The 19,742-nt window shown below is 49.7% G+C and overlaps 4 protein-coding genes across 4 annotated transcripts; all 4 read left to right on the top strand.

The window, feature by feature from the left end:
- Positions 1 to 4,086: 4,086 nt before the first annotated feature.
- BKA67DRAFT_659340 (uncharacterized protein) lies at positions 4,087 to 7,482 on the top strand (the record flags this gene model as incomplete). Its single annotated transcript, XM_046107424.1, has 6 exons — positions 4,087 to 4,575; positions 4,632 to 4,657; positions 4,714 to 4,818; positions 4,871 to 6,020; positions 6,078 to 6,203; positions 6,340 to 7,482. 6 exons carry the CDS (start codon positions 4,087 to 4,089, stop codon positions 7,480 to 7,482), a joined length of 3,039 nt encoding a protein of 1,012 aa, XP_045956926.1.
- Positions 7,483 to 9,825: 2,343 nt separating this feature from the next.
- BKA67DRAFT_659339 (uncharacterized protein) lies at positions 9,826 to 13,331 on the top strand (the record flags this gene model as incomplete). Its single annotated transcript, XM_046107423.1, has 4 exons — positions 9,826 to 10,034; positions 10,094 to 10,229; positions 11,483 to 11,909; positions 11,968 to 13,331. 4 exons carry the CDS (start codon positions 9,826 to 9,828, stop codon positions 13,329 to 13,331), a joined length of 2,136 nt encoding a protein of 711 aa, XP_045956925.1.
- A 2,437-nt stretch (positions 13,332 to 15,768) lies between these two features.
- BKA67DRAFT_567097 (uncharacterized protein) lies at positions 15,769 to 17,366 on the top strand. The gene is made up of 2 exons (XM_046102960.1): positions 15,769 to 16,774; positions 16,909 to 17,366. The coding sequence occupies exons 1-2, from the start codon at positions 16,111 to 16,113 to the stop codon at positions 17,004 to 17,006; spliced, it is 762 nt and encodes a 253-aa protein (XP_045956924.1). The 5' UTR covers positions 15,769 to 16,110; the 3' UTR covers positions 17,007 to 17,366.
- Position 17,367: 1 nt separating this feature from the next.
- On the top strand, positions 17,368 to 18,058 carry BKA67DRAFT_567096 (uncharacterized protein; the record flags this gene model as incomplete). Its single annotated transcript, XM_046102959.1, has 1 exon — positions 17,368 to 18,058. A coding segment is annotated over one exon (234 nt), but the record flags the coding sequence as incomplete, so codon positions are not given.
- Between the last annotated feature and the right edge of the window lie 1,684 nt (positions 18,059 to 19,742).

The following is a 19,742-nucleotide window of genomic DNA, read 5'->3' as shown; positions in this document are numbered from 1 at the left end:
CACCTGTCCGTATGTGTTGCTGCACATCTCTTATCTGACTAAGAGACATTGGAAAAAATGTATCAAATGCCGGGCTCTATACAAATAGATCTTCCTCACCGAACGTAGTCAACTCCACCACCGGCAGTTTAGTTATAGGCGAACAAATAAGGAGAACAGTAAGTTCACTCAGCATTGCATCTGGGTCGGACCGACTTCTAAATGCAATCTGCTAGAAGTAGAATAGGCGCAGAACAGTTCCTTCGTTGCAAATGCAGGTGCACGAAGGGGCTGAGGCATACACTTCTTTGGACAATTCCACCGGCAGATATCCTTACTAGTAGCAAAGGTACGGCGCAAGGCACGGGGTAATACGAGGAACTATGGCAAATGGACGAGACCCCAATCAACGGCGTATGAACCACTCCCCCACACAGCCCGGCAGGCCTTCCGTGCCGTCAAAGATGCCACTCCAGCACGTTTCTGGGGTTTCACAATGCCTGAACGCCTGCAGTGTTCTTTTGGCAGTCAGTTGGGGGCGGTCACAGTTCAGGATTACTCTTGGTTGGCGCAAAAGAGGCTGAGGCTTAAATTATTGGTATCAATCGTAGATACACACCACGGTTGTGGTGGTTGTAGTAAGAGCCGCGGGAAAGCCACACGGCGGCCAGGGTTGTTTGTCTTTCGCTTAGGATGGGTTCGCGCTTGAAGAAACTGCAGTACGCAAGATACGAGGAATGCACGTGTATGGCGATGCTCACCAAGTCTAGGTGGTGTTACTCACAACATTTCTTCCACCTATAGGTTGACGTCTATTCAGAGACGGTATAAGCCACGTTCTTGACTGCAGGTATGTGAACACTTTGGTTGCCGTGCGTAGAGAAAACAGAGTGCGTTGGATAATAGATTGAACTGCTTATCATCCTTGACGGGGACCAGCTGGCCGGTACACGCTATCCGAAATGGGAGCCAACCAGCCTATAATTGGAAGTTAAGCGCTGACCACACTTTCGACATTGCCCTTGCGAAAATGGTACTACTGTGCGAGATTTCTCCCAAACTCGACCGGGAGTTCTTGCAGACTTCCATTTTGAGAGAATGCCTAACCTGTGGAAGCTTATTAGAACTCGAAAAGTTGCAAAAATTGGCCGCGGAGCTTAGTTGCGCGGGTCCCGGCCACTATCATTTGCGCCGCTGGATAGAGCCGTTCCGGACGGGAAGGGGGCGATAAACGTCAAGGCCATCATCCTGCTTGGGGGTTTCAGTTGATTGCAAAAGACGTTCGAGTTGTATAAAACTGCGCTATACTTGCAAAGACGTCTAAAGTACCTACCTGCATATGATGATTATTCTGGGATGTCGTGCAGCACAAGGCTATCTTGGAGGGTTCGAAGTGTGCGGTATCTTTTGTGTAACCATGATTTCCAAGAAAGGTAAGCTGTTTTCTAATGTTTCAACGAACAGTGTACCATTTTCTAGCCCCCAAAGCCCCCAATCCGACCTTTCATAACGGGTCGCGGGAACATCCACATCTTCAAGAGAAAGCCTACCCATCCCGTCGGTTTGGACCCCAAGTGAATCTTCCCCGGAGTCGCGCCTAATGGCAGTGACTGATTGCTGGAAGCGCGACAAAAGCGAACAGCCAGATCTACGTAGCCATCGGGTCCTTGAAAGCGTTGGCATCAACTTTGTCATGTCTCAGTCACAATCGATATGCAGCCGGACGCTCACTTCCTGCATACCACAGATGCATGCCGACACGTCTGCGTAGTTTTATAAATAGGATCGGCCTTAGACGCGCTTCCTTGGACTGCCATTGGGCACGAGACCCTATGAGCTGGCTAAGCCTCCCTGTGCGACTATGTATTGCTAGGCCCCCTCCCCGCTCTATGCTACTGGGCTGCATGTTGTAGCGAAGAAGCGAAAGGACCAGGCATCACTGACCAACCTGGCCTGTCGACCATCGCTTGTCAATGCAACCCCAGCACGAGCTGTTTCCGCTTCAACGGTTGGATGTGAGACCCACCTTACCGAACATGAAGGATTCGCGCCAGCATGGGTGCCCTGACCAGTCATTACGGGCCGTGCTTCTGCGTGTCAGCGGACAGGATGCGCTGCGTGGTATTTGCTGTTCATCTGTTTCCGACGAGTTTCTGCGAGAAATCATCGATCGCCGGGAACATCTGTATATTTCACTCGGCACTTGCTGAACTTTGCTGGAGTAAGTAGGAGGAGGTAACACTTAGATTACCTTACCGACTCCTGCAATTCCTTCACCCCTCTACAAGACCCTTGTCCAGCCCTACGTTGCCGGCAAGAGGGACCGAAGGAATATCAGAACTATACCCGTTTATGACAATGGCTATGGGGAATAGTGATCCTTCGATTGCTAGTCTCGCACACTATCATCGCTACTCTAACGGAGCTTATCACGTAGCAATAAATGTCCTAGAGATGTTATGTTTCGCCTGATATCAGTTGATTCGGTTATCAAACACTGTGCTACTTGAAAAGTGTATATTTGCACATGTTTGGCTGTGTATATTCGTTTAGGATACAGTTGTACTTGTTGAGCTATAGTTGATGAGTCGTGTGGCTGCTAACCGCTCCATACAAGTAGACTAGTTAACAAGTGGATGCGGCTTGCGAGTTTCGTCTTGGCAGTTCTATTTCCTCTTTGTCTCTTCAATCGATGCATCGAGCGAATTGTGCATCACAGTGCAATCACAGAATTATTATTTTTTGCTTCTATGTTCAGAACGTTCCGTGCATTTCTCATGCACGCAATGATGTTGCATACGCTGTATGACGAGCAGATATTCGGCTCCGAAAGGCCAGAGAGAATGTTGACAGTTTCCGCGACAGAAGATCTTTCACCATTTGGGCTGCTGGAGAAAGGGAAAGCGAAACAGCGTCAGCCTGTCAATTTGTGTTACCCTGCAGCTCGCGCACTAGCTGGCAGTGCAGGCCGCGACAATAAGCAGCCGTCTGTAACCCTGGAGCCAGGGGCTTTGAATAGGCTGCGCCTCTCCCTGACCTGTCAGATCATGATTCTCCATTCCCTCAACTCACGATTTGTTGTTCATCTGGCACTCGGTCGCTTGTCGCGGTCGCGAAATGGCCGGTCAAGTCCTGTCGCAAGTCAGCGCCAGAATTCGAGCACTGTTTGGCAAATCCAGCAGCTGTATGTCACGAGTGCCAGTCAGGTCACTCGTTCCATGACAAAGTTGTCGTGATAGATGATTTCCATTCCCGCAAAAGAGAACGAAGCCGCTCCCTGGCCTTTTGAAGCGTCTAATTTACGTATGGTAGTACCCTGGCTCTCAACCCGTCCCACTGGTTTTGCAATAGGGTATGTACAAAGTTGTTTTTCATTCGGCACAATCGCTGCTAGATCCACGGACTTCGATATGTCTATCTGTCCACAGTGAGTCTCACTTCAAGGCTCACCATCTACAATATTTCCGAGTGCCTCCATTGCACCACTGCAGTAACCGCGTTCAATTCAAATCGGACGATACAGCTTTCCTAATCAAGAGCACATGAGGCCGTCTTGTGCTCCTTACCCCGTAAATAGCAACCTGTGAGATGAGCCACCTTTTTCGAAGGAAGTACCTGCAGTCAGACCCATGTATCCAGCTGACAGGGGTGATATTGACGTTGCACATGGCCGTTGACGAAGTTTCCTCTCTACCTAAGGTAGGTACGGTTGGCAATTTTCCTGTCTTTACTTTTCTGTATCTCGATCATACTCTGCATCCAGTTACCCACGCCCTTGGAACCCTAAATCGTCTGAATATAGCAATAGTTGTTGCTCCGCCCACCCAGTCTAACCGCCTGGTACCTCCCCCTCCTGCATCTAGGACTACGGGCACTATCCACCAAACACCATTACCGAACGGTATTGCTCTCCATTTGTTAGGAAGGCTGAGGTTCAACCTGTAGCCTTCTTTCCGAAGGCACGCCCCTGTAACCCCAGTCTCACCCTTCTCTGGATTATTTACATTGTTACCATCTTTATTTCTGGGGGTAACTTCTGCGGCAGGGCTGAGCCTCGATTACTAACTTTGTCTCTGCTATCTATCCGTTCCATTTTGAGCTGTAACCATGACTAGTCTGCATCTTATCATGGACATGAACGTTGATAAGGAGGAGTCCCAGGCGAATAAAAGAGATGGACCCTCCTCAACACCAAACACTAGACGGAACCGAGATTTCTCAGCCTCAGACTATAATAACCCTGAGGAACAGCAAGAGACACTAAGCACATCAACTAAGCAAAGGCGTGTTGCCCCAGGACGGAATAGCAAATCATCAACAACTGTTGCGGCAGGATCATCAACAACGGTGCCGTCGTCGAGCTCCACTGCTCGGCCCGTTCCCGCTCGTGGAACTAGCAATACTAGTAACGAAGAAATGCACCGTTATGGAAGCCACGCCTCGGGCTCGGGATCTGGAGGAGGAGAGCAGCCCAATCGACCTATGGGGAACGTGCCGGGGGAGGTTCCTATCAAGTTGACGCCGATTACTGGGCGTGTGAGCCGGGCTAAGAAGGGACAGCCGGTCCATACGTGCGAAATTTGTAGACCACCAAAGGTAAGTTCGTGTTTGTTCGAAGTGTTTGAGCAAGCAAGAGACTAACACCATTGCAGACCTTCACAAGAGCAGAGCATCTCAGGTATAAAATGACGAGAATCCGATTAATGGGGGTATGAACTAAACAGGTTCCACTAGGCGTCACCAACTTAGTCACCAAACACCTCAGTTTCCTTGTAACTATCCTGGTTGTGATAAGGCTTTTCACAGAGCAGACTTGCTTGCTCGTCACGCCACACGACAGTAGGTCAACTTTGGGCTCATTCGGCTGCCGTGTAAACTAACCTGAGGATAGTGAGCAAGAAGGTTCGTCAAGAGACACCACAGGCGATAACAGCCGACGAACATCAACGACCTCGGTAAGTGGCAGCTATGATATGGGCCAGGGTCGGACATCATCTCAAGGTCCAATGTCACAACAGCATGATGTGACATCAAACCCTGGGTCGAACTACGGCGGTAACACTCCGTATCACCAGTACAACACTGGTGGCGGCCCGCCAATGTCTCCTCCGCAACCACCTGGTCGCCGCGAGAGTTATACGTCGAACTCTAGCGGACCTGCTGGTGGCTACACTCACACTCCTCAAATCGCTATCAACCAACCCCCAAACATGGAGGACTCTCCTGGAGGGATGAGCTACGAGCATCTGGCAAACTTCCAATCTCCTAGGACAACGCCTCACAATGGACTCCTTATTGTCACCACAGGGCTTGGGGTTGAGGCGCCAGGTCTCCTTGCACCCGACCATTCTCCATGGGCATCATCCGAAAGCAACTTCTCAACGCCATCTGATAACAGCCGTAGAAGGCTTCACATGCCAGATTACTCGTCACCTACATCAGGAGCAGAGTGGGCTGTCAACAGTTATGTCACAGCTTACACGCCAACGTCACAGGACATCCACAGTCCTCATATGGATGTCATGACTACCTCTGCCCCATACTTCCACAACCCTTGGGGCACCCCTTCCTATTCTACTTCCATCATGGATCCATCAATGCCTAGTTACAGTGAGGACTATCACTATTTCAGCCATCCCCAATCCCATTTTCCTTCTGTTCGTAGTCCAACCCCACCGAACAACTCATCGTCCGTACAATCAGCTGAATCTTTAGTCACCATCGCTCCAGCACCGCCACAGGTGGTAGGGGGCCGCTTCAAGGGACAGGCTGCTCCTATGGTGAATTTCTCCGGAGCGGCCTTCCTTACTGCGGTCACGCTGCCAAAAGCTGCCCGTGATGCAATACCGCATCTTCTCGAAGTATACTGGAAGCGCTTCGACAACCTTTTCCCTCTTGTTCACCGCCGGAAATTTGAGCTCGCGCCTGACGAGTTACTGCGCACGGCCATGGCTGCCGTGGGCTCGCAGTTTCTTGAAGGTAGGGAGGATCGTGTTCGAGGCAACCAACTGCATGAGTGGGCATGGCAAGAAGTGAAACGGGTAAGCTTATCTTTTGGCTCGACCAGTTCTTCAGTAGAGACTCATGTTAATCAGCAGTCCCAGATCCTTCAGTGGAACGTTTCCACCATGCAGACGATCCTCCTGTGTGAAATCTTTGCCCGGTTTAGAGGAAAAAAGGTCGCAATCAAACCGTCGGAGCCCTTCCGGTCGCTATACTCGAGAGTGAGTTCCCTTTCATCTCCTTATCTCTTCGCTTTTGATTTCTTTACATACGATCATTTTTCAGGATTTTCTTTTTAGTCTTGTTTTTTCTTCTCCGTTTTCCCAATGGCACCCATACTCAACGTCTCCCTCGCAGGTTGACACCATCACTCATCCGGACCCTGACACTTCTTTTGGATCTACGACTTCTACCAGGGGACCAACTGCCGTAACCGCTGCGGCACGATGGGCCCAATGGATAGAGGAAGAGGCTCGCCGCCGCCTTCTGGCTGCTTGCTTCGTACTTGATGTTCACACATCCGTGTATTATGATTTACCCCTATCACAACGTTTCGTCAAACCTTGCCCGCCAATCCCATTGATCGCCGCCAGCGAACGCCTCTGGAACGCAACACCGAAGGAGTGGGAAACCCTGATCAGTGCGCAGCCAGCTACTTTGGAACCTGTTGTTCTCTCTGAAGACATCATCTCTCAGGATAGAATCGCCAGATCACCTGCCCTGGACCAGGCTGTATTTCTTGCTTCTGAAGCCCTTCGAATTCCGACGTGGTCTGTTGAGTTCACTGATCTTACAGAGTCGCCAGACTTGAGACATGTGGACCGGATTCTAACCCTCTTCCCTGGATCTGGAGTAGGGTACACCTATGCGGCACTACACTTCACACCACTACACGATCTTCTCGCAGTGTCTGGTGATTCTTGGCTCTTCTCACAGAAGGTCCTGGAAGGCAAGGCATTTGTCCAACATCAGAAAACCCTTAAACAATGGAGCGGCAGTCTTCACGCTGCAACCGCAACAAGATTCGCAGCCCAGGCGCTCGTCGCTTTTTTAACTACTAATGATAATGATACCATGTTCTCTTCAGACTCAAAGAGAAAGTGGAACATGGCCGATATTTCGGACTACTGGGCCATCTACGTCTGTGCCCTCATTTGTTGGGCACTAGGTCATCGAGGTACCAATACGACAACATCAATTTCTGGGCCCTCGAGTTCACGAGGAGGCGGAAATAATAACGATAACGATAATGCTAATTACACGGAACGGGAAGGCGAGATTGAAGCCTTGGGCTGGCTGCACCTTGTCGGCGGCCTGGCAAACCCTCAGGACGTTGTGTCACACGTTAGCCTCCATGGCCGCAGTGTCATCATTGGTGTCGTGGCCATGGTTAGGAGACGTCTTGAGGGCGAGGCGCTCGGCACACGCAATCGCCTTCTGGTGGATGCCGTCGGAGTTCTAAAAAAGCTGGAGGAAGGTATGAACTGGAAGTGGTTCTAATGGCTAGGATTGGAGGATCTCCTTTTTTTCCCCCTTTTATTTCCCTATTTCCTTACTATATTCTGGTTTAGTCATTTGTTTTTCCCCCGTTCCTTTCTGGGGGGCTTTTTTTTCTTCGTACTTCCCTTTTTTATGTCACATCATTGTCATCATCACTGCATCGCTCATCATCAAGCTAGAGATAGACGCATGGGAGGATATACATATACATGTACGATTAGACAAATTTCTTTTTAATTTCCTTTCATTTTCTATAGCCTTTTCTTTTTCTTTATATCCCTTCCTTTGTCCTCACATTGCATATTGGCACGACGCCTTACGACATACAAGCATGGAAACCAGGGAAGAAAAAAAGCGCAGCATAATATAGCGAAGGCGTTTTGTGGGGGAAATGAGCTGGGAGGCTTTCTACGCATGACATGACTTAATGCCTGGTTGGGATGATAGAATGGACGTTCCTTATGTCATGAGTTTGGGATGGAGAGGACGGGAGGAGACTGTCTGTGATACCAAGTTTGATAGACGGTGTGTTGTCTCGCTATAGTAGTCCGGTTTTAAGGACTTGTCAATTGGGACTTTTGTTCATGTCTACTCATATAATCGTGTCTATGCCCTTGCCTGTGGACAACAATGCAACAAGAGAGTAGAATGAAGATGGAGGCTCGTTTCTTGTACAGTTTGTACCATCCTGGTGGTTGGCGTGATAGGGCATTCAGCCATCGGTTGTGGACAAGGAAGCAACGAGACCAAACCTTTGCCGCGGTCCAAAGTCTGCTCGGGTCGGAACGTCGAATGCTTTACTCCACTTACCCTCGAATCTATCAATATACAGCATCGTGTAGTGGCCGGCTGAGTCTAATCACGTGGACGTCTGCAATACGGGGGCCAATTTCTAACGTGATCACCCAGAATAACCGTGATGATGACGATGACAACAATAAAAACTATGATAAAGATAGCAAAAAGGACGGCCATGGAAGATGTGTGACAAGACCTCTAGACTTGAGTTTTGGCACTTGTAGTTGAAATGGCCCCACCAGTATGAATTACATAGCCATGTATATATATCGATTCAGTGCAGCCGTGGACATATTGACGGCCAGAACGGGGAGCGGAAGACAATTGGCCTCCCCGTCACAGCCTCTGGCACAGGCCGTTTTCATTCATCATCGCTGCGTTTTTCTTAGATGATGGTCATGCAGTCTCCGGAAGACTCAATTGAGCTACAGCACTGCGAACAGCATCCACTTGGGCACATCAAGGGTCTAGGGCATGCAGAGACCGGTGGTTGACTTGCACATAGACGTCAATCGTAACAGTGGTGGCTCTCGAGATCCCAATCAGTTCAGCGCACGGGCATGGGCATCAGGTTGTGCGGTGTAATTTCAGACAGGGACTCTGGTCCGTTATACCGCCTGTCAACCGCGATTCCAGGGTCGACTTGGCACACATGTCATCAGCCAGTCCGGGAAAGATGATCTCGACTCCATAGTCGCGGTGGTGCGAGTGCGAGTAGCCAAACCTGGAAGAAACCGCCTTCACCGACTGACAAGCTGCATTAACAGCATGTAGGTTGGTGGCAGGTGGATAGAAGCTGCTTAACGCGCTGTCTGTAAGTGTATGGAAGCGGAACTCGTGGTTGGGACGGCCCCGCATTGGGCAGTGTCTTGAGTAAGGATAAATGCAAATGGCTTGCGGCGCATCGAAGAGGTCGCTTAGGCGCAAGACTAGCACCCAGCTACAGGCGTGATTTGACTTCCTGGCGCAATTCTGCGGTTAGTGAGATTGCAACTTCGAGAGGCAACCCAGCCTCTTGAATTTGTAATACATGAATCTTGTTTGACGTATGGGCTTGCAGGATGAACTGACATGTTTATCCCCTACGCATTTCTAGAAAATTCAAAGTTCTCCTCCGACACATCCAAGTCTGATCGTTTTGTTTTCAACGAGACCAAGCAACATCTTCAACAAAATTACAGGATCCGCAACTGTCGCAAAAGAGCGCGGACCCATCGCATCACATACACATCCAGTCCGTTCATCTGTTACGTCAGTGCCAACCTGTGCCTGAGGTCGCCTAAGCTTAGCAAGGGTCCATCAGCTTGGTTGTAGTCCACTAAGAAGAGAGCGAGCTCCCAGAAGCTTCTGCCCCAAGCAAGCGCAAGCACGGCGAAGCTCTCCACCGCGGCGCCTACACCATCGATAATCTCACCTTTCAGCATTCATAATTCCTCATAATTCCTGCCGTCGCTGTTCACATCGAGCAAGAACAATCCGAGCACCCGCGCAATTAGATATATAACCAACATAATGGGAAGCTTTGTATTCAAGTGGTAAGTGCCAATGGCTTTTTCAGAAGCCTCCAGTCCAGGCACCCGTCCTCGGTCGCAGAGCTATGGCCGCAATCTCCCGGCCCTCACCGTCTTCTTCGCGCAAGACCCCGAGAAGCGCGCATCGCAAGGACGATGGCCAGGTGATCTCGTAATTGCATCGAGCTTGTTCGCTGCACATCTCGCGCTCGTACGGCGGTTGCGGACGCCGGTCGATGGCGGGTGGCAAAGAGAAGCATTCGAACAAGCAAAGTCACTGACCCATCATTACCCAACTATAGGGAGCATGCCGCCTCCGAGGTTTACGTTACCGGCACCTTTGACGGGTGGAAAAAGACGGAAAAGCTGAACAAGGTCGGCGAGCACTTCGAGAAGCAGGTCCAGCTTGACGATGCATCCGAGAAGATTTACTACAAGGTTCGTGGTCATATTTCGTATTGCTGTGCTTTGTGTCGATTCCATCCTCTTTGCCCTACAAACCCACGAATTGCGCTCCTGGATCTGGTTCTGGACCCGAACCTGAACCTGAACCTGGACCTGGACCTGGACCTGGACCTTGGAGCCGGAGCTCAGCACGGTATCTCCCTATGAGCAGCCCTCTCTCATGCAGAGCGTCAGCGACTCCCAGCGAAATCCCAGTCATTCGGATACTAGATGATAAGCGGCACATGTGTCTCGTGCCCTCCCAGGACGACCATAACCATACCTGCTTGGAGGGGTATATATCTCCCTTGTCGTGGGGTATGCGTCGCATCTTGGAAGTTCGCAAGATGTCCTGTGCACAGCTTTAGTGTGAGGGCCAGAGCCAGAGCCAGAGCCGGAGAGCCGGAGAGAATCTCGTGTCATCTCAGACCCTTGCCAATTGAGCGCGCTTGGATCAATAGGGCCGTTGCCCAGTCTCGCGAGCCATTGGTTTGCGTGTGACCATCCTGACGAAAATCACGACGGCGCTTTGTGTAATTGTGTCGCCAATGACGCAAATACAGCGCAAAGTTGCAGCTGTCCATTGTATCGCAGAACGCTTGGTACTGGCTTCCAGCAGTTGCCCGTAGCGGGCAGGGACAGCTGATGATAGGTCAATTCGATGGCTACAAGCAAAGCCAAAGTCAAAAAGCCCGAAGCCCAAAGCCAAAGGCCACAGCCAAAGCTCCGTGGGATTGAGAAAAGGTCGCCCACGACAGGGGTGCGGACCCGGCGCAACAAACCAAGGTTAGGTTTCTTGGTTTCTCAGATCACAGTGGAGCAGGCAATGGGACCAGCATCGTCATTGTTTATGAACCTGTCCCGAAGCAGCCATGGTCAAATCTTGCCATGGCTCTATGAGTAATCTTAAAATTAACGACTTTGCGCCTGCCCTGCGACGGCTGTCACACAACTCAATTCTCTGTTCCGTTGCTTCCTGCCCCCTTCTGAGAAAAACAAAGAGAGAAAGCGAGCGAGAAACACACACCCACACCTACACGGACACTGGCGCTTGTTGGTCCCTGAAACCCAACACCACACAACACACAAATCCGGATCTGGATTGCATCTCACCTCAACAACAGATTTCGCATTCCTCCCCTCCTATCGCGCAATCACAGCCACACAGTACTTGACATCCCTCCCCCCTCACTTTTGACTTGACCCCACATCTGCCTTTCGCGTGTGCTGATCGCATCCTCCTACAGTTTGTTGTTGACGGGAACTGGGTAACGGACCACACTGCTCCCAAGGAGACCGACGAGAGTGGCAACGAGAACAACGTCCTCACTCCCGAGCGCATCGTGAAAGCCGCACCTGCTACAACCGCCATCATGAGCTCCGCCGCCCCCGATTCCACCACTGCTGCATTGGCAGCCAGTGCCCCCCTCGAGAACAACAGGACCGAGGAGAAGGAGTACAAGACCGAGGGCCTGCCTGGTGTATTCCCCGAGACTCCCGCCCTTGACTTGAACAAGCAGATCGGCATCAACCCACTGCCCGCTGCTCCCGGTGCTGTCAACCCCGTCCAGCTGGCTCCTGGCGAGAAGATCCCCGAGCACATTACCGCTGAGAGCACAACCAGCCACGTCAAATTAGATCCCGAGTCGTACGAAAAGGCCGACACTCTGCCTGGTAAGCCGACCTCCGTGAATAAGATTCCTTTCTGAGCCTCTGTGCTAAATGCAAATAGCTGGTGGCTTTGCTGCTTTCTCATCAGCAGCCCCCACCTCCACCACCGCCGAACTGGCTGCCGGCGCGCCCATTGAGACCACCAAGGTTCCTGCTGTTGTTAAGGAGAGCCAAGAGAAGGCTCACGTTGACCCTGAAGCCAGTGCGATCCCCGAAGAGGTTGAAGATAAGGCCGACGTTGAGAAAGAGCTTCTCAACAGAGTGAAGGAGGCGCCTTCGACATCTGAGGGCACCGCTGGCGTGGGTACCGAGAAGACCGAAAGCACTGTCACCGCTGGTGAGGCTGCTGCTGCTGTCGCCGCCGCCGCTACTGCCCTCGGTGGTGCCGCCATCGCAGGAGCTGTTGCTGCCAAGAACTATGCCGTTGAAAAGGCGCCTGTTGTGGCCTCGACGGCCCAGGAGAGCGCTGCACAGGCTGCTACCACTGCCCAGCCATACATCGCATCGGCCTCCGAAACAGCTCAGCAGACCGCTACGCAGGCTGCCGCGAACCTCCCCGAGACGGTGAAGGCACAATTGCCCGAGTCTGTGCAGAGCTCCATCTACACTGCCTCAAAGGAAAACACCATCCAGGCCGCTGCCCCGACCGTGCCTATTGAGGTCAGAGAGTCCCTGGCAGAAGCTGGGCAAAGTCCCGAAGCAGCTGCCAGTGTTACCGCCGTTCAAGATAAGAAGGCTGTGGAGAACGAGCTCTTGAGGGAAGTTAACGAGGTCAAGCCGATTGCCGCTGTTGGTGGCGCATCACACGTGGTACCGGCCGAGCCCCTTGAGCCTGTCCAAGCAGTGCCTGTTGAGGTGAGGGACTCCTTGGCAGCAGCCCACCAAAGCCCAGAAGCTGCTTCCAGTGCTTCTGCTGTTGAGGACAAGAAGGCTGTCGAGAAGGAGCTGCTGAAGGAGGTCTCGCCCGTTGCCGCTGTACCTACAGCATCAACGAGCACCGAAGCCAAGGCAGAACCAATTACAGAGTCGGTCCAGGCTACTCCCGACAACGCTCTCTCGAACGCCGAGAAGACCGTCGCCGAGCCCAAGTCTGAGACTGCCCCCGCGTCTACACTTGCCGGCAACTCTGGTGCCCAGACGGACAAGTCTGTCGCAGATGTCCCAGAGTCCAAGACCGAGACTGAGCCCAAGTCTATCTTGGCCACCGAGACCGCACCTGACTCTTCTCTGGCTACCGAGACGGAGCCAAAGTCGACTGCTGCCAACGGAGCAGGTGCTCAGGCCACAACAGCCGCGCCTGCCACACCGGCAAAGTCTAACGCTAGCTCCAGCAAAGCTGCTGACAGCCCCGCCACGACCGAAAAGAAGAAGAAGAACAGAATCAGTGCTTTCTTCGGCAAGCTCAAGGAGAAGGCAAAGAAATAAACGCATTTGTCGATTTTGTTTGATGAAAGTTTATCGACAACAGTTTTCAGCATTTCGAGTTTTTGGTCATTTATAGCTCATGATTCCCCGTCTCGCAAGCTAAGGTGTGGGTGAGGATGACAACCATGTTGGAAGAAACAGCATCTAATCGCGTCTAATAATACCCGTCTATCCAGCATGCTTGCATTTTCGTCGGTGGTCATTGGTTGTTGTTCAGTTGTCGCATGCCGCTAAAACTAACGGATGCGGTTGCGCTTGATCGGATGATTGTCAAGTTCTTCGCGGGCACTTTGTGTATGGACTTATGCTTGTCAGCAGTGGCATTTCAACTTCTTTAGACAACAAAGGTTCAGTTGGGCGAGATTTTCTAGAAATTCAAGGAGGGAGAATTTAAGTTATGGACAATGCGTTTCATGTGGGACGATGTAGATATGGTAGTTGACTTAATATAACCGAGTATCTCTCCAAATTTCACATACAAGACTTACTCAGTATATCTTATGCCGTTATCCGTGTATGATTCGGAGCACTCGAAAGTAGTTTCGGCGATCTTGCATTAGATGGTGACCGTTTACTATTCGTTGTTGGGCTCGTAGCAATTTGGATCAGTATATTGTGAAAAAAAAAAACCCCCCCGGCCACATAAGCCAAAGCCCATGACGACATTCTCCGTTTTGATATTATTTCGCCAAAGAAGTTCAAGCGAGCCCGAATCTCGGACCAGTCCATATGATACTTCACGTGCGGACCGGTCCACTCATTGTCAAAGTCCCACACGCCGTGGATGTCATGAGACATGAGACTGAAGTAAACAACCTGCTTCTGCATTAACTCCAGGCTAAACCCGCGAAGACACCAGTAGCTCGTGGGCAGAGTCACGGATATCTCCCGACCAGAGCCTTCTTGTTCGAAAGCTTCTTCGTCCAGCTCTGCAAAGAATTGCAAGGGGCAATCGACAATGGACTATTATGAATGTGGCGCGGCCATCATAGGAGTACACCATGATCATCGGAGTAGTAGGTAGAAGTCGGATGGCCGTTGAATGTTCAGCCGTATATTGCGATATTGATCCGAAGGTTAGGGCCCTTGCGCTTTCTCAGCACTATGCTCTTCACATAATCTGAATTGTCGTCGATGGACTCGAAATCGGTGCCAAAGTTGATAAAAGCTAGGTTGAGATCCGTCAACGGTCCAAGAGGAAAGGTCTTACGGCTCTACGTTGTACGATCTCGAGCTGGTGAACAATTCGTGGTGCGCAATGCACCTTTGGTATGTCAGAGGGCCCGTATTAGTTTCACGTTGGCTTGGTCCACTATGAGACTTTGTCAGTACTATAACAATACTAGGCTGTTTGTTCTGGCGCATGAACGTACCCCGGAATCCCCGCAGCCTGTATTCTTGTAATCTGGCTGAGCCGGTTCCGCAAAACTCTTCTGTGGTACCGCAGAAACCATAGTCACTGGAAATGACATAAGTATGATTGATCATGAGATTCGACAAAGATTCTGTTCGTCCTATATTTAAGACTGACTAGGTTGAGTTCCGCATTGGAGCGTGTTTGACTTGGGCACAACCCACAAATTTCCTGGCAAGTGGATGTATAATGTCTTGGAAGAAAAAGAGGGCTCTAAAATACCTGCAACAGACATTTATAGGACAGTCAGGTTAATGTCTTCTTTTCTTTTGCATTTGCCCGAATTCCCCAGTAATTTTGCAATTCGACAAACACCACTCGCCGCAATGGTCTTCAGTGGATCTGCAAACACCATTCTTACTGCAGCATCGTATTTTGCATGGTGAAGATTCGCTACACAAAGAATTTTGCTGAGCAGAAACGTTTGATATCATAATAATAAGTAGGAGAGAAGTAACGAGAACAACAGAAGTGAGGAAAAGCCAAACGAATGTCGATAGTTGAAGCGAGCCATGGTGAGTAGCAGCTGGTAGTCCTGGACTAAATCGGAACGCCCGAGACTGCGAAAGAGAGTCCATATAGTCGCTCGAAAACTACCAGAGAACCAGAAATCGAAGCCCTATACGTAGCGAGGAGACCCAACACTCCTATTTCCGATCACAGAGCTGCATACACCGTGCCGCGTCCAGAGGGTATTATTGAATCCTCGATAATTCAATATGCAGCAGTCAGCTAGTGAGCCCCAAGGGGCATTTCGATATCGATATTGCAGCGCATGATGTCACATTCGCACAGATTTGTTCTGATGCTTACAGCTTTAAGTTGATTTCTGAGTCACCCGCGAGCGATCAAAAGGTGAGACCTGATGACCGTACGTCTAGCCACTCAGATACACCCATGCCTGAAGAATGTCGTAAGGTTGCAGGTATTAGATTAGTACAAAGGCCGCCGAGGTTGAATTACGCGTCTAAACTTGTAGTTGTAGACTAAGTAGTGCTGGTGAGTTAGTCTACAGGAAACCCAGTCGCTTTGATATACCAAGACTCCTGGAACTGCCACTATGCGGCGCAAGACATGCGATATACCTATTGTTGGCAGTTCAGTTGACAGATAGAATGTTTCGGGGATGGCCACGGTTCCCGAGTATAATTCTCAGAATCCTGAGTCTCACTTGCTATCTACTTATTTACCCAGTTTTTGCTCGCCGCTTCTACTCGCTACCCACGCTCAGTCTATTATCTGATTTTGCCATACTGACATCGTTAATTTGCGATCCTACTTTATGAAAATGCTGGAGTTTAGGAATGCAGAACCGGTGACTCCACCTCCCTGGGGCGCACTGCCAGTAGAGCAGTATTTGATTGCATGTGGCACAGCGACAACCGTCGTGACCCTAGATTCCGATACCTGACACAACCCCAGCGTAATTGGAACCCGGCCTCCGCGGCGACCACCAGCGAGCAGCGCCGCGCTCTGGTCCACGGTTTCCTGAACCTCGAGATCATGCCAGCCGAATGGTTCACACCGCAGGATGGCACACCGACCGACCCGCCCACCTCAGACCAAGTTCGCCATGTTTTGCAGCCCTGGCGACCGCAGAAGCTGCGAAAGATCGCTCAACACCTGCTGCACTACCGATCAAACGACCTCGTCATCTTGCGCACGCATTACGACGATGATGGTACCGAAAACGAATGGCTGAGCGAATGGCTCGAGCGCGACAAGGAGCAGGACATGCTTTACGGCTTCGGCGAAGAGTGGTGGCGTATTCTCAGCGACCGGGCGTTGTTCAATTTCGGGGACGAATGGCGAGATATTTTTCTTACACTGCCAGAGCTGGTGGGCCGATATAGCAGTCACAGTCAGGGTCTCCAGAAAAGCATCGGCCCCGCTTGGATTGCTGAGGCTCGCAATGCGGAGGACTGTGTGGACGAGGTGCAGTTTTTGTCATACGTAGGGCAATCGCCTCTGCTCGTTGCCGACCGCGACCCGTTTGAGGAGGAGGTATTGCGTGCGATATTTTTGGATTCTTACGGCAATGTGGTTCGTTACTCAGAGGTCAGAATTTACAGTTGAATGTATTCATCATTTCAGAAGCCAGAACTGAAATGCTCATATACAGAAGAAAAGTGAAAGTAGCGCGACAATGAGCAGTTAACTCACTACATTCCATCAAATTCGTCAGATTACTGTGCTATGGTCATAGCTGTAGCTGTAGCTTTAGATATCACAAGGAGCTGCGCATTGTATCCTATACATAGATAGGTCGTACGCAATGGTCTCGGCAGGTGGTGTGAAAGATGAAACCCGGTCACTGGTAATAATCATCGTTTCTGTGTGGGTGGGTGGGTTTCTATGACGCCGGTTCCCAGCCGCCGGTGAACATGGATGAAGTTAGAGGTACGGTTTTTCGGGTTACACATTCAGTTGCTGTTCTGTCACATTTACTCCAGAATTTTTCAAACTCGCGGCCTTGAAAGAAAAAGATTGGGATTGGTATCGGCAGCGAAATTTGGGCTTTCTTGTTGTGTGCCTTAGTAAGCATGTTGCTTGTAATCACGTTCCTAGGACCGTCTTTACTATGTGTGACAAAGAGGGGTTACACTTGTGTGGTATAACAACTTCTCCGAAACGACGTCGAAGTCAACATCAAAGATGATCTCGGGAAGACGGTATTGTTGTGGGCAGTTCAACGTCAACAATCGAAAACCGTGCAGTGTCTACTAGGGAAACGTGCTGACTTTGAGGCAACGGATCGCAATTACTTTACGCCATTATCAATGGTAACTTTTTTTTTGGCTTCGATATTGATGTTATACAACGACTAGAGCAAAAGGAGAAGATCGAACGCAATGACAAAAGCGGTTCAACGTCGCTCATCTGGGCAGTCCGAAATGGACGTCCACGGCTTGTGCAAGAATTGATCCGCGAAGGAGCGCTTCTGGAAAGGAAAGAAAATGATGGGCACGCAGCTTTATTGTTGGCGATACAATACGGATACACAACTATCGCAGAAATGCTTCGAGGGGTAGAGGTCAGTAAACGCAAGGGCACAAGAACCTGATATCGAGTCCCGACATTAAACTCAGACCTAAAAACCCTCGTTTTTGTTCTTGGAGGAGCCAAAGCTAGCGGAAAAGGATGATTGCGGACAACTTGCCTTGAACATCTTGAATTGAACTCATATCTATGTGTTTTTAAGTGTACGTCTCAGTGAGTTATAAATTCTCTTATGGATTTCGTATTTTTCTCTGGTCAGGTAGTGAGTTATTGCAGAAGTGAGCTTTCGGAAATATCTAGAGCTACAAACGGCGGTGGCAGTTATAGTTTATGTATACGCCGACATCGACCGTACCGTTACTTAATATACACTCCATATATATTGGAAAGAAAGATTACCGATGCAATATTGACCAAGTCCTCGTAGAGGTAGCATGCGGGACGATCAAGAACATGGCCAGTTTCGTCATCGTAGTGAGATTTAGTGGCCCGACCTCTAGTTGCCGGTTAGTATTCAGCGGGCCGATCACGATATGTAAGATGGCAGGACAGTGCGCTACGCGTTTACTACAGCTATATATGACTGGATACCAACAGCCTTGGTGCTTAAGCTCCGACATTATCGAAGTATAAGTACAAATAGTGCTCGAAATCAAAAACGTGAGAGGCAAAGTGCGAGCAAAAACATGGTTAGATTAATCGTTTTAGCCCGTTTAGCTTTCCCCTAGCGATCTTGTGAATATAACGTTTGAGGAGTTACGAGGATGCACTTTTTTTTTAAAAAAAAATCTTTTATTACTTAACTTCGACGTATGCTTACTTTATGAATAAATTCTTGAACCATTAAATGAGTTCCATTTGTTTGTCACTTTAAGCGAGATCGTTATTTTGCTCTATTATTCTAAACGATATACCAGTAAGGCTAGCATATTAAGCGATGTGAACGAGTTGTACGTTGGCTATAGGGATGCGCTTTGTTTGGCTAGGTTTGACGTTTTAAGTGATTAATGCGACCTTGATCTATGTCAAGTAATATGGCAGTGCTATGAGTTCTTCTGCCTCCCTTCCTAATGATAGGACGAGGGGTATTATCGGAACATGTCGTGCAACCCCAGCCTAGCCATATTATTTTTGTATCTATACTCCGTAGACTACATGAATTGGAATTGTAGAGATACGCTTAGGTAGAGACCTAGGTTATAAACTCGCCTCTTCTAATCTTGGGCGACAAAGGAGCTGGCGTTCTGAGGCTCAGCTTCATCCCCAAGCCCTTGTTGTAATCAATCATACGCCCCGGGAAATATCGCTTTCGCCCATCCACTATGTACATATTCTCCATTAATATCGTGATTAAGACGGTACAAATTAGCCTGGGTCTGTTATTCCACGGGCTGAAGGCGCGGCTTGGTGGCTTGGTCGGCTTAGTTCCTATAGCTTCGGGACTCCCACTTCAAGATCTCAACGCCAACCAGGGACGTCATATTGTGACAATCCTGCATGAACTGACTCTGTAAATAGTAAAAACCTTGAATCCCGGATGCAATACCTGCTCGGTTATTCGTAGACGTTCCGATAATATCCGTGGTCTTAGGGCGCAAAGGAAAACAAGTCGTCTTGAACAGACGAAACCCACAAACCCACAGACAGAGAGTTTGGACTGTAAGTTTATTTCTTAAACATGAATTTGACCAGATATCGAGATAAATATATATACATACATTTATTTGGATTTTTAAATAGAAGATACGATCCATTTTGTGGAAGTGGTGCATAAACTAGCATCACAGTGCTTGGATATATTCGAGGCTTACGTACGGCATAATTATTGACTGCATTGAGATCTGTGACCACTCAGTATGGTAATTTAGAGGTCTCCCCCTACTGCAGGTGCCCTTACAGCATCGGAACGATCCTTGTTGAAGCGGCGCACCATGAGCAAACAAAACTATTTTGTAACACGAGTTTGGGTCGACGCAAGGGATGTGAGATCACAGAGC

This window comes from Truncatella angustata (genome assembly GCF_020726525.1).
Source record: "Truncatella angustata strain MPI-SDFR-AT-0073 chromosome Unknown BKA67scaffold_5, whole genome shotgun sequence".
Taxonomy (NCBI): domain Eukaryota; kingdom Fungi; phylum Ascomycota; class Sordariomycetes; order Amphisphaeriales; family Sporocadaceae; genus Truncatella; species Truncatella angustata.
The sequence above is the reverse complement of the archived record's forward strand: the minus strand, read 5'-3'. Positions and strand labels throughout refer to the sequence as shown.